The sequence below is a fragment of the Canis lupus genome, chromosome 8, assembly GCF_048164855.1.
Source record: "Canis lupus baileyi chromosome 8, mCanLup2.hap1, whole genome shotgun sequence".
Taxonomy (NCBI): domain Eukaryota; kingdom Metazoa; phylum Chordata; class Mammalia; order Carnivora; family Canidae; genus Canis; species Canis lupus.
This window is the reverse complement of record NC_132845.1, coordinates 67376034-67401677: the sequence shown is the minus strand read 5'-3', so window position 1 is coordinate 67401677 and position 25644 is coordinate 67376034. Positions and strand designations below refer to the sequence as shown.

At 47.9% G+C, this 25644-nt stretch overlaps 1 protein-coding gene and 1 long non-coding RNA gene across 2 annotated transcripts in view; one reads left to right on the top strand and one right to left on the bottom strand.

The window, feature by feature from the left end:
• The window catches only part of LOC140638928 (uncharacterized), a 64868-nt gene extending 56667 nt beyond the window's left edge, over positions 1-8201 (top strand). Inside the window, exon 5 of the long non-coding RNA XR_012035874.1 lies at positions 3769-8201. This is a non-coding gene — a long non-coding RNA (uncharacterized lncRNA). The remainder of the gene's footprint in view (positions 1-3768) is intronic.
• Positions 1-20242, bottom strand: part of MYH16 (myosin heavy chain 16) — a 63810-nt gene extending 43568 nt beyond the window's left edge. Inside the window, exons 1-17 of the mRNA XM_072837034.1 lie at positions 19811-20242; positions 16649-16792; positions 14216-14372; positions 13589-13616; positions 13176-13272; positions 12328-12420; positions 11205-11268; positions 10835-10933; positions 10546-10649; positions 9638-9776; positions 9015-9283; positions 6596-6766; positions 4990-5169; positions 3262-3388; positions 2211-2269; positions 1267-1354; positions 4-121 (exon numbers count right to left, since the gene is read on the bottom strand). Of these exons, the coding sequence (XP_072693135.1) occupies positions 4-121; positions 1267-1354; positions 2211-2269; positions 3262-3388; positions 4990-5169; positions 6596-6766; positions 9015-9283; positions 9638-9776; positions 10546-10649; positions 10835-10933; positions 11205-11268; positions 12328-12420; positions 13176-13272; positions 13589-13616; positions 14216-14372; positions 16649-16792; positions 19811-20164 (2291 nt within the window). The 5' untranslated portion in view covers positions 20165-20242. The remainder of the gene's footprint in view (positions 1-3; positions 122-1266; positions 1355-2210; positions 2270-3261; positions 3389-4989; positions 5170-6595; positions 6767-9014; positions 9284-9637; positions 9777-10545; positions 10650-10834; positions 10934-11204; positions 11269-12327; positions 12421-13175; positions 13273-13588; positions 13617-14215; positions 14373-16648; positions 16793-19810) is intronic.
• Positions 20243-25644: the final 5402 nt, after the last annotated feature.

Here is a 25644-nt window from a genome sequence, read left to right as displayed (position 1 = left end):
CACCTCTGTTTGAACTCTGGGTACTGCATCCTGTTTGGGAAGCCCTTCCTGCAAATACGGATGCCTTCCAGGACTCCGTTACAAGCTAGCTGGTGCATGATCAGGTGGGCGTCCACCACACCTGCCAAGAGGGAGGGCACAGGATGCTGTCAGTGCTCCCGGGTGGGACAAGCTACTCCTTGCCACTGCAGAAAGCTAACTGAGCATCTATATTGTTGACCCCAGTTTCCTCCCATCACTGCTCAGGGGGCCCCACAATTCAGCCAAGACCCAAAGGGTCTCCCGAATGTGACTTCCAGCTGGTGAACATGATTTTTGCTTTACAAAGCAGCTAGAACATGACTTTTGGATGATCCATTTTTTAAAAAGATTTTATTTATTAGAGAGAGAGTGCATGTGCTGAGTAAGGAGAGGAGCAAAGGGGGAGAAAGAGGGACTCTGTGCTGAGTATGGAGCCCGATGCAGTGCTCAATCCCAGGACCCTGAGATCATGACCTGGGCTGAAACCAGAGTCTGATTTTCCGTTGACTGAACCACTCAGGTGTCCCTAGATGATCCATTTTTTGGGGGGGATCCTTTGGTGCACCACTTTGCCCCAATCATCCCTGGTGATTAAAAGTGGACTTAAGGGCACCTGGGTGGTTCAGTGGTTGAGCATCTGCCTTTGGCTTAGGTTGTGATCACAGGGTCCTGGGATCGAGGTCTGAATTGGGCTCCCCGCAGGGAGTCTGCTTCTCCCTCTGCCTGTGTCTCTGCCTCTCTTTCTGTGTCTCTCATGAATAAATAAAATCTTAAAAAAAAATTTTTTTTAAAGTGGACTTAATTCATACCTGGCTTACAGCTTGCGCTCAACAAATGTTAGCTATTTTTATTAACTGTTATTGTTTCAGTGGGTCAAAATTGTCCAATTGAAAAATTGGTGGAAAGACAGGGAGGCAAAAAAGAGAAACAGTACTCCATATTTCAAAAATAATTAAACTTTTCTTTTTTTTTTTTTATTTATGATAGTCACAGAGAGAGAGAGAGAGAGGCAGAGACACAGGCAGAGGGAGAAGCAGGCTCCAGGCACTGGGAGCCCCATGTGGGATTCGATCCCGGGTCTCCAGGATCGTGCCCTGGGCCAAAGGCAGGCGCCAAACCACTGCGCCACCCAGGGATCCCTCAAAAATAATTAAACTGCTATATGTGTTCACTATACTAGTAAAAGGGGGGTACTTAATTTGAGCAAACACTAACTTCACAGGGAAACTCATTCCCACAATGTACCTGATTGCTTGAATTCGTTGGGGACAATACAGCGGACGAAATGGGGAGCAGTGCTGTGGAGGGTGGCCATCAGCTTATTCAGCTGCTCCTGGTGATAGAGGAAAAAGAAACAGAAAGACTGAGCAGGGTTCAGTGTTGGTGTTGCAGGACCCCCATGCTCAGCAGAGGTATTTGTTTAGAGTTCAATTAATTAAATTAAAACTTAAAATTAAAATGGAGTTCTGACACACCAGCCTCTTTTCCAGTACTCACCCACCACATGTGGCTAGTGGCTGTCACAATGGATATCATCTTGGTCGGTGCCTGTCCTCTCAGAGGGACTGGCCCAAGGTGACATGACTTTCAGTAAGGAGGGCCCTTCTTGAATCAATGATGGCTCATCATAGTCTTAGTACTAGAAGGAAACTCTGGTGCCTGTGAGGACAAATCCCTGCCCGTTGGATGGTCCCTCCTCCTCTGCTTGGATACCTCCAATGACATAGCCTGTCCTGCCTTAGGGCAGCCAGATCCTTCAGAAATAAATCTATCTTTGGGCAACATCTTGCTAGTGGCTGCCCTTCTGCACTTTGGAACGTATCCCCGGTAGTGCCCCAAATCTGTGGAAGTTGTGATCAGCCCAGAATTTCTGCCAGCCAACTCTTGGACTCAAGATCTTAGGTACTGATATGTCCATTGATACCACTCTCTGGATTTCAGTTTAAAATGACATGGTTAAGTGGAACCATCCCTAAGGGTCTTTCCTGGTCTGAGGTCCTGTGGTTCTGTGACCCCTTCAGAAGGAAACAGACTCCTTGGATGAAAGAGGTAATCGTAGACATAGAAATGAAATCATCCTGTCCTGCATTGTGAGGTGGCAGGCAGACCACCACCCCATTAGAAGGGAGGGTTTGAGGAGGGGAGGATTCACTGGATGCAAAGTGGCCTGTGGGGCAGCCCCTGCTCACCCTGTAGAAGTTGGAGACTGTCATGAAGGAAGACCCTCTCTTCTGCTTCTTGCTTCCAGCTGAGGAAGAAAGACAAGCATGTTTCATGTTAGAACACAGCACTGGGACAGGCAGCCTCTGCTAAGTGTTCTGTGTCAAGGAAATGCATTCTCTGGTTTAAAAAGGCTTTTCTTGGGGGGGCCCCTGGATGGCTCAGCTGGTTAAGCATCTGACTCTTGGTTTCAGCTCAGGTCATGATCTCAGGGTCCTGAGATCCATCCCTGAGTTGGGCTCCACACTCAGCAGGGAGTCTGGTTGAGATTCTCTCTCTCCCTCTGCCCCTGCCCCTCTCAATTTTTTTTTCTCTCTCTCTCTTAAAAAAAAAAAAAAAAAAAAAAAAAAAAAAAAGGCTTTTCTTGGGACTAGGTAAGGTGGGGCCCTCACAACAGGAAAGGGAGATCTACCAGTGAATGGGTAAATGGGATGACTATGGTTATTGTCAATAAGAGCATTAGATCTCTGTAGAATATGTAACCCTTTGTGATTTAGGGCTACACAAGGGGACAAACTGTTCCCATTGCCTGAGAAGGAAGAACCCACAGACCATCTGGAGGAATTGCATGTTGATGATGAAAAGATTTCTGAATTCAAGGAAATTTGCAGTTCTTGCCCCTCCAAGTGGCAGCCACATTGGGCAACTTCCACCCGGGGTGTTTCCATGTGGGTCACATGACCTCCATGGTATAGGAAGCAGGGCTGGGTTTGGCCTTTGCCTCAGACAGAGGAGAACAGGGAGCAGAAAATAAGCACACAGCATCTGGGCCTCAACTCTTCCAAAGCAGTATCGCTCCACCTGCAGGTGATACGGGCCCAGCGATCAATGCAGTTGATGGAATCTCAGGATGCATCTGCATCTCTCCATGGCACCATTGTCCACGGCCTACCTCAAGCAACTTGTCATTCATTCATCCATTTAGCAAGAGTTTAATGAGAGAGTTTTGTTTCCTTATTTCCGTTTTGGTCACTAATGGGCATTGGTATGGGGAGACCAGACACAAGGGGTCAGCTGTACCTGGAGCCTCCTCTTCTTTGAAGAGAAGGGCCAGGAGTCCCAGGGATGATTTCTGGAACAAACCCACCACTGTTTCATTCAGGGGGTCTTTGTTCTTCTCCAGCCATCCCGTGATGTTGTAAGCCACCTGGAGGAGGGGCAAGTGCCAGTGGTTACCTTCAGGTCCAGCCTCAATCTTCCAAGGTCCCACAGCCAGAACCTCTACCTACATTTTGGCCTGCTCTGGGCTTCCAGGGTCAACCTGAAACCCCATTTCCTGGGCTTTGGTTATTACTGATGACTTTTCTGGAGTCCTGGGGGCATCCCTGAACCACAGGATGAAGTGGAAGCCTCATTATCTGCTTTCTTGGGCATTTTCAATTTGCCTGTTTAAGCCCCTTGTCTCTGAGCTTTTCCAACAAACCAGGACTCCCCAGGTACTTGCTGTCAGGCTGTGACCTTCTCCTGCATGTCTTGCTTTGTTGGCTACTCTGAGCCTGCCTGACCTCTGGCTCTTTTTCTACCCAGGTGTGGATTGACCTTCATCCAGCCTCAGCCCTTGATGTGAATGACTGGCCTTGACCAGGGAAATCCTGAGCTACATGAAGAGCTCCCTACAAGGGTGTCTGGTCTCTCCTTGCTCAAGGGCACATATCCCCTGGCCATTGCCTGGTGGAAGAGGGGCTCCATGTGCTCAGGTAATTGGAAATACATTCATTTCTGCTTCCCATTTTGCCACGTGGCCCTAGCTGGAGGGGCAAAGAGGAAGCACTTTTCAGATTCTTCCAATGAGCATAGGGAACTGAGGGAAGCAGATAAGAAGCTAAAACTTTTGGGCTTTCCTTCTCTTATGTAGTATAGACATTCATCACCTCCAGGCCTTCTTAGAAGGGCATAGGCCCCATTAGACTTTGAATATTCCATTGCTACAGATCCAGAGCTCTTCGCATTTTATTGTGGGAGGTGAGGTAGTGCACCACAATCAGCTGTTTGCTTTAGGCACTGGCGTGATTCATTTTGCAAGTAATTGGTATTGTTATGGTTGATGAGATCATAAAATCTTGGCTCCAGTGCCCAATCCAACAGCAGCTTTCCTGACAGCTCTGTCCTAAGGCTGCTGTTTCTCTGCAGTTAAACCCACAGAGGCTCAACGAACTCTGGTGGTAACAGGAGCATTGGCATTTACGGCAATACTGCAATCCCAAGGAAACCAAACTCATTCTTGAAAGCTAGCTGAACAAACGTCTCCCCTATCAATTATTCAAATAGAACCTGAGTCCTGGCTGCACTTAATTCCTTCTTCCCCAAGGACTACGTTTGTCATGAATGAAAAAGCCAGTTTGGAGATGTCATTTTGTTGGTTTGGTGGCCGTGAGCAGTCAGAGAGATAAGTTAATCAATTGGGGGTAATTGCTGGGGTCGTGGAATTTCTTTTTGCTTTTTGCAAGTAAATTCTGTCCAAGATCTAGCTTTAGCCATCAAATCAAGGGCCATAGACAATAGTGTGGCCCTGGTGGGTCTGAGGGATGAACTGGTGCCTGCTCCCTGATTGTTTTGGAATTCCCAGAGGGAGAAGTGATGAAGAAATATGAATCAGAGGTCATTTCTCCAAGCTGATCACGCTGTTCTATCTTGGCTGTGCTAGTTGGAGGCAGAAAGTCTCAGGAAGAGCATGGCAGGAAAGACCTATAATAACCCAAGCTGATTGCAGCAGGAAGGTGGCCACAGGGGGCACTGAGGGGTACTCACAGTGCCTGCATAGTGGACGAGTTCGAAGTGGGCCTCGGGCCCCTTGCCCTTGCCCCCCTTGGGCTTGAGGAAGTTGTTGGACTTGCCCAAGTGGTTGTCATACAGGGCCGCCTTGAAGGTGGCGTCGGTAGCCTTGGGGAAGACGCACTGTTCCTCCAAGATGGAGAAGATGCCCATGGGCTAGAAGGGAAAAATGATAAATGGTATTAGAGGAGGTCACAGGACCCCAATGGGGCCACTCAGGTATTGGCATGGGAGTGGTGGGAGGGATGTCCCAGACACCCAGGTGGCAGCCAGAACTCTGGATAAGGACCCCTGGTAATGGTGCAGTAGCTCCATGGTCTGGTCTTCAAATGCTAAAGCCATTTAGACTTGAAAGAGGCTAGGATTCATTGAATCTAACAGAAGGGAAGTGGGGGTATGCAGGGGCTACATAGCTCCCCAAATGCTTATCCCTCCTGAATAGTGGTGCCAGGCAGGCTTAGCCCTCAGGAAAATGGTAAAGTCAATGCCACCTGTCCTTTCTGTGTTTAACTCTCTCTTATCTGCTTTTGCCCTCAATGACATTCCTGGCTATAGGGTTTCTAGGTCTCTTCTCACAGAACAAGCAAGCTCATAAATGCTTATAAATGCTGCTCCTCATCACTCCCCCAACCTATGGAGGGCTGGATTTCTAAGGAAAATTTCTGGAAGAGGGCAATGCTTAATCCCAAAGCTCAAACATGAGGACATTTCAGGTTCTCTGACAGCTGGACAGGAAGGCATTTGTAAGTGGTAGGGGACAGGTGGATTGTGCACACAGCCTGTTTTTTGGAGACTCTTTTCCTGGGAGGTTAAGGCTGGTCTCACATCAGAGACCTCTGGCTGCCTTGCTGATAGATTCTCTATGACAGCCTCGAGGCTGAGCCTCAGAGACGACATATGTTATTTCTTTCTTTTATTTTTTAAGTTTTTACTTTGAAATAATTTTAGGCTTGTAAAAGAGTGCAAAGCATTCCTACATGCTTTTCATCCAGCTTCTCAAAATGTTAACGCAATCTCAGTAATGATAATGAAAACCAGGAAATTAACATTGATATAATACTTTGAGCAGACTGTTCGGATTTTGTCATCTGCCCTTTTAATATCCTTTTTCTATCCCTTTTCTGCATTGGATCAAAACATATATTCTTGAACTAGATCATTTGCTAAAACGTTCCCTGTGTTGTAATTACAGGGGTGGCTAATAGACTGACTAGGTCAGAACCTGACTCTACCATTCACAGGTTGTATGACCTTGGACAGGTTACTTCCTTTCTCTATGTCTCAATGTTCCCATATGCAAAATGGTTATAATACATCACACACACACACACACAGACACACACAGACACACACACACACACACACGAATGGTAGGTTGTGATGATCCAGTGAGTTGAGGCATCTAACAGCCCAACTAACAGTGGTCATTGCAAAACTACTGTACCCATTTTGCAGAGAGGAAGCTAGAGGTCAGACCTACCAAGGTCACTTCCCCATAGACCCCAGTGAAGTTCCTTTCTGAGGCATGCCCTAGTCAGGGCCCTCACCTCTCTCTAACCCTCACCATTGAACAGCAGGTTACCTTTTCCAGGAGGTCAATGCAGGCCTGTAGGTCAAGGCCAAAGTCGATGAAGACCCATTCAATGCCCTCCCTCTTGTACTCCTCTTGCTCAAGCACAAACATGTGGTGGTTGAAGAACTGTTGCAGCTTCTCATTGGTGAAGTTGATGCACAGCTGCTCGAAGCTGTTGAACTGGGGTGGGAGGGCAGAGAGCAGGGCATCAGCCAGGACGCAGACAGAGCCTCCCTGGGACCAGGACTGAGGGACGAGTCACAGGCAGAGCTCAAATCTGCTGAGGGCCAACCATTTCAGGTGCTACCCCAGATGCCTGAATGCTGACCACCAGGCAGGGTTTCATCAGCCCTGCAAGAAGCCCTTCTCGGTTACCCTCCTCTGCAAAGGCACAGAGCAACATAGAACCTGCGGAGCAGGCTTGCGGAGGAGAGAGGCAGAAGAGAGTGAGGGCTGGGGTCTGGGGGGCCCAAACCTCAAATACCACCTCATGTGGTTAATTAAAATCATTGTGGAAAGAATCACTTTCTTTCTAGCATAGAAATCATTTGAGAGGCTTTATGCTTCTGACCCTGTGTGCCTTTAGACAGCTCTCTGTGTGCAGTTTTTTTAATGCTTATCTATAGGATGAAGGGGTTTGAGGGGTTTACAAGTTACCTTTAAAAAAATCAGAGAGTGCTTTCTCTTAATGAAATCTCACCCGAAATCCTCAGGAAAAATAGGTTAAAGCAGAGGGGGCCACTGCAATCACAGAGCACGCCCATGTGCCAGACTCTGTGCCAAGTCACACCTGCTCAAACCTTATATGGCAAGAATGATTGGTGTTCCATTAATAGGTGGAGAAAGAGAGGCACACGACTTGGAAGTGGCCAAGCAAAGATTCAAACCCTGTTTGTTTATTGCACACACTATGTTGTTGTCACAGATCATCCTCCTTTCTCCTAATCCCTCCACTGCTGGCCATCAGTGGCTTCCCAGAAAGCCAGGGAGCACAGTCTGGAAACTTGAAGCCTCCTTCCACCTATGAAATTAAATGATTCTATTGTAGATGGCAGTCAAATTAGCCTTTTAGAGTCTGAAAGAAATTGGGCTAAACTGGTGGGGTTGGTTTGGTTTGGTTTTTTAAGTAGGTTCCATGCCCAGTGTGAAGCCCAACATGGGGTCTGAACTCACAACCCTGAGATCAAGACCTAAGCCGAAGTCAAGAGTCAGATGCTCAACTGACTGAACCACCCAGGTGCCCCTGGTCTAAGTTGATTTAAAAAGAATCCATCTGTGGCCAGTGGAAATCTTAAAATAGTAGGATAATGGAGTGAAATGAGCTTTATAGGTCATCTCTTCCAGCCTGTTCATTTTAGAGTTGAAAAAACTGAGGCTCAGTAACTACTTTCCCAAGGCCACACAGCTAGCTGATGGCCAACCTGAGTCCAGAACCATATCTCCTAATCATGCTGCCTCCAATTACAAAGGTAAAATATTCCTGACCCACAACACTAGTCTGTTGAGACCTGAGTCTCTTTTGTGCAGGAAAGAAGTGGGAGGCCACAGTGTTGTGCTGGTATATCAGCTGACTCTCTGTCTTTCAAAAACAAAAGGAAGGAAGGAAGGAAGGAAGGAAGGAAGGAAGGAAGGAAGGAAGGGAGGGAGGGAGGGAGGGAGGGAGGGAGGGAGGGAGGGAGGAAGGAAGGAAGGAAGGAAGGAAGGAAGGAAGGAAGGAAGGAAAGAGAGAGAGGGAGGGAGGGAGGGAGGGAGAGGGAAGGAAGGAAGAAAGGAAAGGAAAGGAAAGGAAAGGAAAGGAAAAAAGAAAAGAAAAAGAAATAGAAATAGAAAAGAAAAAAGAAAGAGCCTAATTTGAAGTGTTGGACAATTTCATGGTATAAGGGTATCAAAATGATGTCAACTAGATCAAAAAATTCCTGAAAACCGCCTGAGTGGCTCAGCTGTTGAGTGTCTGCCTTTGATTCCTGATGCCTGAGTGGCTCAGGTGTTGAGTGTCTGCCTTTGACTCAAGGCATGATCCCAGGGTGTGGGATCGAGTCCCACATCGGGCTCCTGCATGGAGCCTGCTTCTCCCTCTGCCTGTGTCTCTGCCTCTCTCTCTCTCTCTCTCTGTATCTGTCATAAATAAATAAAATATTTAAAAAAAAAATTCCTGAAAACTTAACAATCAGCCCTTGTAAGGCAGTACAGGCCAGCTCTAGCCTGCCACCCATTCTATCCAGTATGTTCACACAATTCTTTATGGTTTGGCTCCATACAAATGAAGATGGAACTTTCTGGATGCCAAAAGTCAGAGACCCAAGAGCAAACACCTGAGATTGGCCCACTTCAGGTCCAAGATGAGAAATGAGAGAATCGTGGTGAAAAGTAGCTTTTAAAAGAAAAACGATCACCCCAAAGCAGAAAGAGAATGCCAGGACAGGCACACCTCAAAGATCTCAAAGCCAGCGATGTCCAACACGCCAATGAAGAACTGCCTCTGCATTTTGGTGTCCAAGGTCTTGTTGATCCTGACCACCAGCCACTTGAACATCTTGTCATAGATGGCCTTGCCCAGGGCCCCGATAGAGTTGTTGCATTGCTCCACGTTCTGGCCCTTTTGCACAAACTCATTGCCTACTTTGACCCGGGGCCTGGTGATGCCCTTCTGGAGCTCCCCGGAATTGAGGCCCATGAGATGGGAGACTTTGTCAGCCACTGAGTAGGGACAGAAAAAGCAGGTGAGTGAAAGAAATATGATGCCCTGCCCCAGAGAAACCCAACATCATCTCTTGGGGTTAGGAACGGAGGGTGGGATGGCAGAGACTATGTGTTGCCAATGAGAAAACAGATGTCCGAGATGGTTTCCACACTCATTCAAGGCCAAGTGGCAAAGCAGAATGCAGAAACCAAAATCATGGCTCTGACTCTCTCTGAGATTATTGATGTCTGGGTGTCCAAGGAACATTCTTGGCTTATGGCATGTCTCTGAAATGTGCATGAAGCCTCAGAGAGCCAGAAGCCCCTACCACTGGCTGCCTCTTCCATGAACAGCCCCAATCAAACACCTACCCTCCGTGGTGTCCACTTCAGCTTGCTCCTCTCTGGGTTTCTGCTTGAACTTCATGTTGCCAAAATGCATGATGCCTCCAGTCAGCTTATAAATACCAATCTTCTCCTCTGCGCTGAAGCCCAGCACATCAAAGGCGACCTGCAGGGCCACAGGAAAGAAAAGGCAAGAAACTCCTGGCTTCTCATTCCATGGAAGAGAGGCCATGGTGCTGCAGTCGTGGGGTTGGCACCAATGGGCCACGCTGATACGGTGTGGGGTCTGGAGGTCAGACGCTCCCTGGCCAGAGGTACATCTGTTTTCTTCCAAGGAGCCCAGGCCAGACACTCTGCTATGTTGTCATTGTATTTATTTACCCTCCCTAGTGTCTGTTTAGTCATCTGCAAAAGGGGGGAGATGGGTGGTCCTAAGGATAAACCAGAATGATGTGTAAATGTTCAGTCCAACACTTGACACCTGGTGAGTACTTGATACATAATAACAACTGGGGAGTCACATTATCATTACTATCATTATTATTGCTAAGTCTTCATGCTAGGTACCAGGACAGAAAAAGGCAAAGGTGCATCAGGAATGGATTCTATTGTCAGACCTTCACAGAAGTTCTCTGTGTCATAGAAGGAGAGGGAGGGTGCAGTGGGGACTGAGGTGACAGGAGCATCGCTTCTAGCTGAGCTGGACTAGATGGCCCCTTAGGTGCCATGGGATCCTAGTTCAGTTCTTGCTACGACAGACTTGAGATAAATGCCACCTGTGGCTCCAGAGATCTCCAGGGGGAGAATGAATGTGGGCTGCTACCTGGCTGCTCTGAGTAACCCCCACCCTAGTTCTGGTGGCAGTGCATGCAGGGCCCCATGGTTTGTCTTGGCTCTTCCTTTTGTTTGCCAGCTGCACTGCCAGGTCCACTCACATCTGTGATCTGCAGCTCCTCCCCATCATCCATGTTCTCCACCACTGTGACGCCCTGGCTCACCCAGTGGTACTCCTTAGGGTTGGGGACCAGGAGCAAACTCTCTGCCAAAAGCAGGAAAGCAAGATGTGAGTAAAACTTTGAGAAAGTTCCCTGTAACCTATGCATTAACTCAGAGGGATTCCTGCAGAACCCAGGGTGGAGGGGGCACTGTCCTCAGGAACCTTTGTCACTGAAACAAGAGGAAAAGCAAGTTAAGGGGCAGGCAGGCAGACATAAAGATCTTTACCAATAAGTTCGGGCTTCTTGTTAGAGAGAATCTGGTAGAAAATGTGGTACCCTCTCTCAGCGGCTTGCTGTGAGATGACACGAGATTTCTCTAAGAGATCTGGAAGGGAATACACAAACACGCCCATAAATACAGTCCCATTCTGTCTGGAATGCAGGGTGCAAACGGGCTCCCCTCTCCATACAGTCCCATGCAGTAGCCAGTCTAGAGGGCCATTCCCTCTGCCCCAGACACAGATTCTAGGGGCCTGACTGCCCACATAGGGGAGTCCAGGAGCAGGGCCAGCCCCCTGGGCACGAGATAGCACTGGGGCTCACACATTCTGTAGTTGGTCCGCCCAGAAGAACCCTCCAAAGGGGGCCAGACTCACAGCTCTCGATGTCAGCTCCAGCCAGTTTGCCCGTAGTTCCGAAGTGGATTCGGATGAACTTGCCCTGAGCAGAGAGAGGAGGGTTGTGAGGGAGGACGCTTGGAGTTCTAGACCAACACATGGGCCAGCTTGGGCCACAGTCCCTTACTGGCAGACCCCTGAATTCCAAGGCGCCGTTTGGAGTGTGACTGAGCCACACGTGCGTGGCTGGCTATATGCGGAGCTGCGATTTCCCACACAGTAGAGAAGATGGACAGGGCTTGGAGTAAAATTAAGGGTCTGTGGGGTAGCCCCACAGGGCATTTGTGGGGGAGAGAAGCACCAGCGGGAGGAGCTGGGACTGCTGGGAAATCTGCTTAGAGGCAGGCATGGGGGGAGTTTGGCCAGCAGCAGTAGGGGGTACATCCTGAGTCTCCTTACTGAGATACCACATCCCTCTCCCTGACCTTTGGTAGAACCACCGATAAATTCTCCTGGAAATAGGTGTCTCCATCTCTGCTGCTCCTGCCTGTCACCGCTATTTCTTACCTGCCCTCCCTTCCTCCCAGCTCAGTCCTGTTTACCTAGGCTCCCTGCCAGCCCACTGGCTCAGGCAGTGAGGTCCCCCCACTCTGCCCCCGCAGGAGACCAGGAATCAGGAGGGAAGCCCCGGGCATTTCTCCTCCATGGACAGCACCTCAGGTAGTACGGAGGTAGAGCTCCCATGAGAGGGCTGAGGTAGTTCAGGATCCACCAGGGCGCCAGGGACAGCACATATCCTGTATCCCCCCAGACAGGGTGGTGGTGCAGGGGAGGGATGAGGGGAGTCATCCTCAGCTTCCAACAGCTGTGAATCTCTGGCTCCCCCATCTGACTTCTCAGCCTCTCCATCACCCTATTATCTAGTCTCCCCTTTCAAGCTTCTTGATTTAAATACTGATGTGGGCTCTGTTCAATTTAGACTCCAACAGCTAAGACCTTAACAGTCTGTGGGAAGGAAATGCTGTGACTTGCCTCATTCCATTTGCATGTTTAAATCAGCCCCAATTTCCTTACCTGGAATGAGGGGATAGTCATCCCCGCATTCCAGGTGGCCCCTGTCCCACCAACACTAGGGGCCCCTGTTGTTGCTGCTCATACTTACAAAGCGAGAGGAATTGTTGTTTCTGATGGTCTTGGCGTTCCCAAAAGCCTCCAGCACAGGGTTTGCCTGGATGATTTGATCCTCCAGGGACCCCTGACCCAGAGAGAAACACAAGGTTGGGTGCTGCCTGGTGATTCGGGCCTTTCAAAGGCCTATGGCTTTTGAGCCAGGAACCCAGAGAGGAAGGGCCTTGGGAGGCCTGGAAATCAGGGCAGGAAGGAACCTGGGAAGAGGGCCACCAACCTGATGACTGTCCCTCTGCTGTCCTGACATTGGAGGGGCACCTGTCAGATGACAGGCTTTGTTTCTCATCTGTTCTATACTTTGCTATTGCTGGAGAGATTCCTGAGTGAGCCTGAAACCCCTTCCCGGGGCATCCCTGGTCTTCCTCCCCAACTCTCCCTTTCTCTGTCAGTGTTTACAGCTGCCACTGGCTCAGCTATTGCTCCTTGTGCCCCAGGGTCTGCAGAGGCAGCTGAAGGAGGAGCTGGTATGCCCCTTTCTTCCCTGCCAAGCACAAATGGCTCTGTCACCTGCATTTTCTGGGGCAGTAGAATATATCCTGTAGGAGACCCAGGTCCCTGGGCTCCTTCTCCCTAGGTGGTTTCACCTTTCTCTCCAAGCCTGTCTCTTCCTCTGTAAGATGACCCGAACCCACAGGACAGCTACGAGGGTCACATGGTCTCTGCTGTGTGTGCCCTCTAAGTGTGCCCTTCCGTGTGTGCCCATCTGTGTGTGCCCTCCTTTGTGCACCTTCCCATGTGTGCCCTCCCGTGTGTCCCCTCCATGTACATCTGAGAACAGGCCGGGCTAGGGTGACACACTCTGAGCCTGCCTGTCAGCCCTACCTTTCCATCTGAGGACTGTTTGCCAGTCCCCCCAACATTGGCAAAGTACTGGATGACCTTCTTCGTGTTCTCAGTCTTCCCAGCACCAGATTCTCCACTGCAAGTGGGAAATAGGAAGAGGGAAGCATAAAGAGGGGATTGGCCATAGAGAGGCAATGCAATCAAAGGTGCAGGCTGAGTGTTACTGTGATTCATCCCTCAGCCAGGACAGGGACAGACAGGTGAGGGGGAGTGGGGGACACAGAAGCCACCCTCAGTTCACAGGTGCAGCCTTAACACCCTGCTGAGCCCACTCACAGCCTGAAGATTTCCATACAAACTCCCACCAATTAATTCTAAGAAGGCTTAATTACATGTATAAGATACAAACTTAATTATATGTATAGAGACCGAGAGACAGAAGGGACACTTACGTGATTAGCATAGACTGATTTTCACGATCTGCAGAGAAGAAAACAGCAACACGAAGATGTAATTAGGAAACACTTAGAAACTAGACGTTTGACATCACTCTGGCCAAACAGTCTGCATTTCCCCCGTATTTCACCCAGCTTGGAGGGGGGCTGCAGCAACCAGCAGAAGCCAAAAGCCCTAGATCCTGCAGGGTCCCTGACTACATGCCTGCCATTGCAGCATTCACCTTTGTGGAAGGGCCAAGAATTTACTGGCCACTGTTTCCATCAACCCCATCCTATATAGCTACCCAATCACAAGCAACATAATAAAAATCACTTTGTGGGCCACCATGCAGTCCTGCAGAGATCATACAAGTGGTTACTTGAATTCTGGGTCGGTTACTTAACCTGGCATCCCCTGTTTTTGTGAAGCTGAAGTGAGATGGGGTGTGAGATGGGGCTGGTACTTAGCAGATGCCCTGCACCCTCACTGAGCGCTGGTACCTGGTCACACGCTGCTGCTTCTCAACACTTAACCAAGAACTTCAGTGGGTAGTATGGAGTCAGGGTTGGGACTGGGTGGCACACGGTTCTAAAGATTTTGTCACCCACCCTGAGCACCCCAGCAGGCCCCACCCCACTTACTCATGAGCATGTCGTGGTAGGCATTGTCAGAGATGGAGAAGAGGTGGGGTGGCATCTCTGTGCGCTTTTTGCCTTTGTACATGTTGGCCACGCGGGCTCCATAGATGGGCAGCCACTTGTAGGGGTTGACTGTCACACAGAACAAGCCCGAGTAGGTCTGGCAGGAGGAGAGGAAGACAGTCAGCTGGCTTCTTCTCCTGCTGTTTTCCTCCCTCTATGCCCTAGCCCACCCTAGAGCAGCCTGGCTGGAGGGCACTGCCAGCCTACAGAGATATAGTGGCATCCCCTCCTGGAGGCAAAATCTGTATCTGAGCACCTAGTCAGTGAGAAAAACAATCCTTCACTGTCATATATATTTATTTCATTTTCTTTTGATTTAATTATTTGCATAGATAACGTAGTCACTGAACAGGCAAATATGTAGCAAAAGTCCCCACAACTGGGATGCCCGAAAGGCTCATAGTTCATCCTGGGGTCCCAGGATTGAGTCCTGCATCAGGCTCCCCACAGGGAGGCTGCTTCTCCCTCTGCCTATGTCTCTGCCTCTCTCTCTCTCTCTGTGTCTCTCATGAATAAATAAAATCTTAAAAAAAAAATCCCCACAGCAGTTCAGTGCCTGCCTCCTCCTCCCACAGGTAAGCATGTGTTAATTGCTAACACTCCCTTCCACGGTTTTTGATGCATACACATACAGATCCAGGGATACATTATCACTCCCCCTTCTTGTTTTTAAAACAAAAGATAGCTTTCTATAATACTGTTCTATATCTTGCTTTATCCATTTAATATGTCTGGGAGATTTTCCATGAGAGTTTACAGAGAGACTTCTGGGGTGTTTTCACAGCTGCAAAGTCCTCCCTGTGCAGGCACAACCCCTTCTGGCAGGCAGCTGGGTTTGATCTACTCTTTTTTTTTTTTTTTTTGGTTTGATCTACTCTTAAGAAGAGGCACCAGCTTCTCTTTTCATCACAAGGCAATTCTGTAAGGAAATCGTCCCATTAAAAAGAAAAAAAAAATCAGAGAAACCATGAGGTAGTAGAAGAAATTATCCAAGGGGAGAATAAGTGAGGGTAGAGAATGGCCACGTCTGTGGGTCCCTATCCATGAGTTCTTAACTGTCCTTCGCCTTGCTGGACACTCACATCCACCTGATACCACTGCCCCCTGCCCTGTTCCATGACTCTTTCCAGTTCAACCTCAAAGATGTTTTTTAAAAATTTTATTTATTTGAGAGAGAGGGAGAGCACAAGAGAGCACAAACGGTGGGGAGGGGGAGAGGGAGAGGGAGAGGGAGAGGGAGAAGCTGACTCCCCACCAAGCCAGGAGCTTGACACAGGTCTCAATCCCAAGACCCCAGGATCACGACCTGAGCTAAAGGCAGATGCTTAACTGACTGAGCTACCCAGGTGCACCCAGTTCAACTTTAAAACCTTCCACTTTGGCGCAGCCCGGGTGGCTCAGCGGTTTAGCGCCACCTTTGGGCCAGGGCATGATCCTGGAGACCTGGGAGCAAGTCCCATGTTCGGCTCCCTGCCTGGAGCCTGTTTCTCCCTCTGCCTGTGTCTCTGCCCCCCCCCCCCTCTCTGTGTCTCTCATGAATAAATAAATAAAATATTTAAAAAAAAAACCTTCCACTTTGGCCTACATGGGAATCAACACCTCTCTCCTCCTCCCCAGCTTCTTCTTAGGATAGCTGAGATATACATACTGAGTTGTTTTTTTTTTTTTTTGTAAGATTTCTTTATTCATGAGAGACACAGGAGAGAGGCAGAGACCTAGGCAGAGGGAGAAACAGGCTCCCTGCGGAAGCCCCATGTGGAACTCAATCCTGGGTCTCCGGGATCAAGGCCTGAACCAAAGGCAGATACTCAATAACTGAGCCACCCAGGAGCCCCTACATACTGAGTTTTTAAAAGGAATCTTATTAAATAGAAAACGATCCAAAGAAGGAGAAACAAAGATGAGATAGACCCCGCTTAAGTTGAGAGTATGACACATACTGTATCACCCTGGGACTGCTGCTGCTGAGTCACCCTTTCCTGCCAGTCCTGTCTGAGGGTGAGGGTGGGGAAGACAGCAGATGGATGGATGGATGGATGGATGGAAGGATGGGCGGACAGGGGATGACATCTAACAGGGAAAATAATGTTTTGATGGGAGAATTTGCAGGGATGTGGTGCGGAGGAAGACTCTCAGATGATAACCTCAGCAAAAGGTATATCAGCTGCCCATGGAGATGGCACCATCACTGAGACATTGAAGGCTGAGAGTGGAAGTTCTAATGTGTCAAAAGCACGGTCCCTGTGCCCTTATCTGAGCCATACTGTGTGATGGTTGCGGGAAGGTGGAGCAGCTGCTGTGCCCTCCCCATCAGGAGAGGGGCAGAAGATCTGTAGCTACCCCTCATCCTCACCCTTAGCCCCAGGCACTCACATAGATCCTCATGTTGGTGTAACGTTGGCGCAGATTGTTCAGGACGCTGGCCTCGTTCAAGAAAGTCATGTCCGCCATGTCACTGGCTTGGTAGAATTTGGGTGGGTTCATCTGCTGGACATCATCCTTCTTCACAGTGACAGTCTGGGTGGGAGAGTGTCAAGATACAACAGGAATTAGGAAACAGTATTGACAGCCATATGGGCTTCTGGCACAAGGTACCACATACTCTCTGGTATCCTGTAAGGAGCTGGAGTCAGGTGACCAGTAGGACCAACTCCTGGTCGAGCCATGTCCCACTGTGTAGCTTGGGCTGAGGAGAGATCTCCAAAGCCATCTGAGTCCTAACTGCCTCCCCTCTAAATAGGAATAACAGTAGCTTCCTTGGCTGGTTGCTGGGAGAACTGTATTAAATGAGATCATGTAAAATACCTTATAAGCTCCATCCCTACATTCAGAGCACCTGTGGGCCCTGCTTCTCTTCCTGCCAAGTCCATTCTTTTTTTTTTTTTTTTGTAAATGACTTAATATGTGGTTTTATTTCATATTACACACTTATTAACTAAGCAGTTAATAATCAGATGCCACCTGCCAAGTCCATTCTAATAGCTGATCAGAACTTGCTCATCAATCCTAGAGACACTTGCAGAGATATGACTCTTGGCCCTCTGCCTTGAGAATTGGTGGTGGTTTCTGAACAGCAGTGAACTTTTTCATTAAAAAAAAAAAAAAAAAAAAGGAGGCGCCTGGGTGGCTCAATTGGTTGAGCATCTGAATCTTTTATTTTTATTTTTTTTTAAAGATTTTACTTATTTATTTGAGAGAGAGAGAGAGAGAGAGAGAGCACAAGCGTGAGGAGGGGCAGAGGAAGACGGAGAAGTAGACTCCCCAGTGGGTGCTGAGCCTGATGCAGGGCTTGGTCCCAGGAACCCAAGATCATGACTTGAGCTAAAGTCAGATACTTAACTAACTGAACCACCCAGGAACCCCTGAGCATCCGGCTCTTTATTTTGGTTCAGGTCACCATCTCAGGGTCACGGGATCAAGTCCCTCGTTGAGTTTCACACTCAGCATGGAGTTTACTTATCCCTCTCCCTCTGCTCCTACCCCTGCTTTCTCTCTAAAACAAATGAATAAGGGGTGCCTTGGTGATTGTCAGTTTAGGGTCTGCCTTTGGCTCAGGTCATGATCCCAGGGTCCTGGGATCGAGCCCTTTTTTGGGCTCCTTGCTCAGCAGGGAGTCTGTTTCTCTCTCTACCCCTACCCCCTGTTTATGCTCTCTCTCTTTCTCTCAAATAAATAAATAAAATCTTATAAAAAAAAAGACATTTCCCTGCTCCCACCAAACCAACTTGAAGGATAAAATTGAAAGCAAGCAAACAGACAATACAATAATAATAATAATAATAATACAATGATTTCTGAGCAGTAAATGTGTCAGGGTGAAAGTAGCACGGAGTTAGGAGTCCGGAGCACTTGTGCATGGCAGGCAAACCCCATCCTCCCTCCGTGCCCCAATTTCATCTGTAAATGAAAACAGCACCAGCTCTTGAGTTCCAGCATCTGGGACCAAAGCTCAAGACATGTGATCCAGAAAACAAACATCTTTGAGCTGCCTACAGCCTGAGATGTGAGGCTTGAACACATGCTGGGATTTCTGAGACTTTTAATAATTTATGAGTCCAATAGGCAGATAATTTGAAACCTTGACAGTTCTGGAAAATCTATCCACTAATGGTCACCACATCCCTGGTAAAGCAAGCTGAGTTTTATTGAGAGTCCATTTCTGGGAATTCCCATATCTCTGGACCTCACCCTGAGGCAGACACTTCTCTCTCTTGGCTCAGGCAGGGGACAGGGGCCTTTGCCTTTATCTTAGAAACCAGGTGAGTCAGTCTTTCTGTCCCAAACTTGTGGATGCTCACGGAAGTTATGTGCTGTCCCTAACGTGTATCTAAACTGGGGCCTGTGGAGCTCCATATTCTTGTACATTACTCCTTAAAAGACTGCAGTGCTTTGCCTTTCTGAAAAGAAGGTTCTCCCAGAAGTAAGCTTGAATTTTGTGTTCCAACCCCCTTGAATGGAGGAATAGCCTCATCTCCCTGCTGCCACTCCCCTTGAAGTGAAGCAAAGCACAAAGTGAAGCTTGGCTGCTCCAAGTTCTGATCACAGAAGGTTTCTGGCATCTTGTATTCCTGCTATTGACCAAGGACCACCTTGCACTCCTGCTGCCCAATAATTGAGCCCAATACAGCTAGGTTTGAATCTGAGCTCATCATTTGTTGTCTTTGTGGCCGTGAGCAAGTTACGTAGGGCCTCCTTGATCCTTTACAAAATAGGAACTCCTAAAATCCTACTACATAAGATTATTGAAAGGATTAAACAAGTCCAGCACCTTACGAGGAGTCTCCCGCAGGATAGGGGTTTAATGAACCAAACTTTCTGCCCACTGTCTCAAGTCACCCCCACAATTAGACACAATGTAGACCAGCAGAGAGTGGTGTGCTTGTAACCTAGCTATACAGGGGGAAAATCCCTGATTTATATTATTTGTTAATTCCCACAATGTAAATATTTCCACCGTGGCTGACATCAAGTTGCCAAAGGTTTAATACTTGGCTGCAAAGCCCCTGGTTGTTTAGCATTGGGTGTTGGGCCCTCACAGGCCAGGACAAGCCAGCTCTAGCACAGGGCCGCCGTGCAGCAAGGGGCTCGGGAGGCACCATCTATGAGCGCATAGGTGAAGAGCTCCCCAGGTCAGCCAGAATGTTCTGGGCCCTGCCTCATGTTCCTGGCACACAGTGCAACTGCTGACGCTGGGATGCTCACTCTCACTCCACAGGAAAGCTGTTTGGGACTTTAAAGATACGTAAGTTCCTTGACAATCTTGTGCACACACGTACTATTTCAGAGCATTACAAAGTATTTCCATGTGTCCTACTATGTTAGAATCTCTATTGGGAAGGAGGCAAAGCTCAGAGAGGGGAAGTGTCTTGCCCGGGGCCACAGTTTGAGTGTAGCCAAGTCTGAGCTTGAACCTAGGACACAGGACTCAGCGGCACCTGCTCTTCTTATCACCCTGCCTCTTGTGAATGGACAGCAGAGCCCGGGTATCTGTCACTCCCTAAGATCATTTCATCCTAGAGGTTCTTCCTCACTCACCTGGTTGTTGACTGTTTTCACAGTGACCTGGTCACCCTGTTCAGACTGGATCTCCCCAGCGATGAAGCCCTCTTTCTCGTCTTTGACCCAGCAGGACTTCTTGATGTCATAGGGCTTGTTCATGGCTTCGATCCTCTCCTTTTCTGGAGGTGCCAGGAAGGGCATGGGGTCCACATCATCCCCACATTCACCTTTGTATCCACCGGGCATCGTGGCTTGGCAGAGGGAGGAGCAGAAAAGAACCAAGGGAGGGAACCAGGACTTCCCTGGGTGCTGTAGGGAAAAACAAGTTTGCCAAGACTGATGTATAGGCAGGAACAAAAGCCCCGAGAGAAATGGGGTTGCTTCTCTCATGTCACTTTGGGTGTCTTGGTGCCATTAGGTCTTAATAATCAAGAATACGAAATAAGGTAATAGCTCCTCAGAATTCTGTACCCACCTCCCCCCACCAACCACAAAACACTTTTGCATTTGTCCTCTCATATGCCCCTCACGCTAAGGCTGTGAGGTAGGGGTCTCCTCATTTTATGGAGAAGACAAGAGCCTGGGGAGATTAAAGCAAGGCTCTTAACCATGAAATTGGGGAAGAAAAACAATTACTATTTGGTTTTTGCTTTCCCTTTAAGGTATGAACAGAGGCCACAAGGCACAGTGGTACCCCAGTAACACAGTTTCTGTTGGGTTTGTCCCCAAGAGAAACCACAGCTATTCTCCTTTCATTTTAGCATGGTTGCAGACATCTCAAAATATTATTTACTCTCATTTCAACTTTGAAATTATAGTCTTATTAGACCCTCAGTTAGATATTATTTAAATCCACTTACAAAGAAGTATACTTTTAATGACTACATCACAGGTTAACGTTTAAATATTTTGATAACTATATTTTAATACAATTGGTTTCCTTTGTAAGCCTATGTAGTTTTTTTAAATGTATTTAAAAATACTAATCTGAGCTGAGGTCTACGGGCTTTGCCAAATGCTAAGCAAATGCTTGGTACTGAAAATTGCCAAGATTCAATGATTACCTCTCTTAGGATGATTACTTCTCTTAGGATGATTAGCCTGGGTTCAGGCCTGGGCCTCTTGGTCACCAAACCCAGACAATTTCACCAAACCACGAGGAAGGAGAACTGGGGACTCGTGGTAGCAAAGGGAGAAGTCGGGCATCTCAGTTGGTCTTAGGAGTGAAGAACCTTCTCAAAAGTTTGGGGAGGGTGTCGTTCTCAGCCCCTTTGCCAGCAATGCTGTTCTAGAGACCAAGTACAGCCTCCAGCTCTAAATAAGCCAGCTGGAGATGCAGGGTCTCAGGCCTGTGCCTCCCAGGACCCTGCTGCACCGAGCTATCCTCAGGAGGGCTCCAGCTTTTCCTGTCAAGGGCTCCGGTATTTCCAAAAGAGGCTGACCCAGGAGAGGCAAGAGGTGGCAGCAAAGCCAGACACTTCCTCCCGGTCTCATCTCTCTGTGGGGTCCAGCTTAGAGAGTTCTGGTTGTAGCCTGGGTTCTCCAACCCCAAAACTGGCCTATTTCATAGAAAATGAGAACAAATGAGAGGAAGGGGGTGGGCATCCTGTACCATCTGGTGATGTCTGTGTTCCCCCCGGACAAAATTAATGTTTTAAATTCAGGTAGTAAAATGCATAGGATCATCAAGGAAACAAATGGTATTCAAATATAATTGACAAAATAGTAAACCTGCGTGATACAGTAACATGTGCACTCCTTCACTAACACATCAAATGACATGATCTGACCACAGGTCTAACAGCTCAGCGTTGTTCTCAAGCAACGATTGAACCGACAAATCTTTTCGATCTCTCTGTGACGTTGTCCAGTGATAGGAAATCACAGTGGCTTTCATTGAGGACAAAGTCACAGGTATTGCTGAGATTTGTTGCCTGTATTATAAAGTGGGGTGGGGAATGATACATTTCAGTTAAAGGTAGTGAAAATCACGATTGAATTGTTTCCCCACCGCCTAAGACTATAACCCTGCCTGACTCATCCTGAGTCTCCTCCCTGGGGAGCACTGGGCTGGGAGTCTTCCGTGTCCCCGAGAGCATCCAGCCGTCCACCCAGCACCCAGGAGATGTGACTCTCCCTCAGCTCTGTCACAGTCACCTTGGGCAGCTCAGTGGCTGCGTGGGCCCTCGCCCCTCCCTCTTTCTGGAAGAGAGGATTGCTCAACATAAACTTCCTTTTGTCATTTGTTTTCCCCAATGGCTCAATTGCATTGTCTTTTTGCTGCCTCATTTTCCTGCTTCTGTTTAACACAGATGGAAGTCACCAGGGAAATGAGACCAAAATCCACATGAAGAGAAAATGCAAGTATCAGCAAAGTCAGATTAAAATGCATTAGACTTGTCATTAAAACAAAGCAACTGCTCAGTGTCTGAGGGCTAGGTTCCTTTTTAAATTGTTCTAATGTGGGAAGAAGGGCCAGAAATTCCCTTTGTTTATTCCAATTAGACTGCTTGTGTTTTTTAGGTTTTTTTTTTTTTTTTTTTAATGGAGCTTCTGCCAGGAACCACAAGCTAAGGGGTTTTTTCTATTGTCCTGCCTTGGGGGCCTGGAACACAGACCCCTGGGACCAGGCAGGCCTGGTCTGTACAGGCCTCAGACACCAGGTCCCACTTCTCTCATTGGTCTCTTGGTCAGTAGTGAGCCCACCTCCCTGGCCCCCCTGCATATTTAAGCTACTCTCATCCTTCCAGAAATCAGCCCTCTCCAGCATCTTTGATAGCTAAGATCCACTTTTTTTTTTAATTTAAAAATGTTTTAAGTTTGTTTTTAGTAATTTCTACACCCAACGTGGGGCTCAAGAGATCAAGATCCCGAGATTAAGAGTCGCCTGCTCTTCCGACTGAGCCAACCAGGCACCCCTAAGAACACCCCCCCCCCTTTTAAAATCATAAACCACACAACAGAAAACATTCAGCTTGAAGAATGCAAAAGCTGCAAGGGTCCTGGGGTGGGGTGGAGGAGGGGGAAACAGATGCAGAGAGGCATTACAGAGTGTGGGAAGGACAGGGCTGGGATTGTACCCTGGGTAAACCCAGCACCTCCTTCCTCCCCCACCCTCAACCAGGGAAGGCAGATGGTGCAGTGAAATGGGGGTGATCTGAGTTCGAATCCCAACTGCTGCTGTTTCACTGCAGAATGCAGCATGAGCCCTGGTAGCTGCCTCCTCTCCTATGGGTCCAGGTCCCTGGAGCACTGCATGAAATGCTCACTCTGCAGACCCTGGGGCAGGCAAGTGCTCAAGAAATGCTCACCTCCTGCTCCCCCTTGCTAATCTTTCATCATTACACCCACTTTCCTCGGGTGGTTCCTCCGTAGCACCCACCTCCCTGTTTCCCATCTCTCCCGGCAGCCCCCATGATACCCACCTGAGACCACGCTGGAAGAGACTGGGTGCCCAGCAGAGGCTGGCCATTCCCTTTTATACCTGCTCAACAGGTCTGAGCCAGCAAAACCTTAAAAAAGAAAAGAGCTCCTCAGGGCTCTGGTGGCTCAGTTGGCTTCACCTTCCAGAGTTGCCTGGATGCTCCCAGGTCCCTCAGGGGGGATCAGTGAATGCTGTCATTTTAGGACATTCCCCTTCCTCCCATTGCCCTTGTGGGGAAACTGATGACCTCAGCCCAGGGGTGTAAGCTATGGGCATAAATAGAACAGTTGGCTAATGAGCTTTCTGCTTAAAGCCAGAACTCTGCCCATGGAGGGGGTCGACTCTCAAGGAGGAAGACCCGGGCTGACTCATCCAAAGCCTTTGGCATGGATGAGCCCAGATAAGCATTTGGCTGAGGACCTGTTTGGTCTGGAAGGCCCATGCGAGCTTGGACTTCACTCATCTGATCATGGCCATGGGCCCCCTCCAGCCCACCACGGCAAGGAGAGGCATCCTGATGCAGTGCCAGCTCTGAGTCCTAAAGCCCTGCCTCCAATTCCTCCATGGATTCCCACACATTCTGTGACCTTGAGCAAGTCCTTGCCCTTGCTGGGCTTGCCTTTCCCATCTGTCAGGGGGAAGGATGGACTCTATGTATCCTTTGTCCCCTTCTCCAGCTCAGAGATGGCCTCTGGATCTGGAGGAAGAAACTGCCTGGGGGACTTTCTTCCTGGCTCTGCCTCCACCCTTATCTCTACCCCCTCCCACTCTTTTTTAATTAACATACAATTAACCATTTTAAGTGAATAACTCAATGGCATTTACTACATTCACAATGTTATACAACAACCACCTAATTTCAAAACATTTTCATCAGCCCGAAAGGAAAACTGGTACCCCTTAGACAGCTTCTCCTCAGCCCCGGCAACCACCAATCTATTTTCTATCTTTATGGTTTTACCTCCTGTAGGTGTTTCATATGAATGGAATCGTATGACATGTGACCTTTTGTGCCAAGCTTCTTTCACTTAGCGTCATGTTTTCAAAGTTCATCCAAGTCGTAGAAGGTGTCAGGACCTCATTCCCTCTTATGGATGAACAGTATTCCGTTGTATGGATCTGCCACATTCTATCCACTCACCCATTGGTGGACATTTAGGTTATTCCCACTTTTTGGCTATTGCAAATTGCACTGCTATGAACATACGGTTATGCTTATTTGAGCTCTGGTTTTAGATTTTTTTTCATATTTACCTAGGAACGGAATTGCTAGATCAGTTGGCAATTTTATGTTCAAGTTTTTTTTTCTTTTTTTAAGATTTTATTTATTTTCAGAGAGAGAGAGAGAGAGAACTTGAACATGCGCATGAGTGGGGGGAGGGGCAGAGGGAGAGAGAATCTCAAGCTGACTCCATACTGAGTTGGGAGCCAGACATTGGGCTTGATCCCGCAACCCTGAGATCACGAACTGAGCCAAAGCCAAGAGCCAGACGCTTAACTGACTGAGCCACCCAGGGGCCCCTATGTTCAGTTTTTTGAGGAAGCACCTGCTTCCACAGCGACTGAATCATCATTTTACCTTCCTACCAGTGCTTCACAATTTCTCCAGATCCTCATTAACATTTGTTACTTTCCTTTTTGTTTTGTTTTAAATTATGGTCATCCTAGTGGGTATGAAGTGGTATCTTACTTCGGTTTTTATATTTCTCTAATGACTGATGATGTTGAGCATCTTTTCACGTGCTTAGTGGTCACTTGCATATCTTTGGGAAAATGTCTATCCAAGTCCTTTGCCCATATTTTAATTGGGTGTTTGTCTTTCTGTTGTAGAGTCATAAGAGTTCTTTATATATTTTAGATACTAGATCCTTTTCTTTTAAGAGAGAGTGTGTGTCAGAGTGATGGGGGGGTGGGGCAGAAGGAAAGGGAGAAAATCTTAAGCAAGCTCCACACCCAGTGTGGAACCTGACAGGGGTCTTGATCTCACCACTCTGAGATCATGACCTGAACCAAAATCAAGAGTGAGATGCTTAACTGATTGAACCACCCAAGAGCCCCTAGATACTAGATCTTTATCAAATACGTAGTTTACAAATATTTTCTCCCATTCTGTAGGCTTTTTCAATTTCTTGATAATGCCCTTTGATGCACAAAAGTTAATTTTAACAAAGTCTAAGCTATCTATTTTTTTCTTTTGTTGCTTGTGCTTTTGGCATCGCATTTAAGAAGCTACTGCCAAATTCAAGGTTATGAAGATTTGCTCCTTCATTTTCTTCTAAGAGTTGTATGGTTTTAGATTTTATATTTAGGTTATGGATGCCTTAATTCACTCTTAAAGGAAAGAGGAACCCATCTTAGTGGTCAGTGAGCACAGAGCTGATTTCCTTTTTTGTCTCTCTGGGTTTGTGCCTGGGAAGCAGCTACTTTACCAAGATAATAACCACTG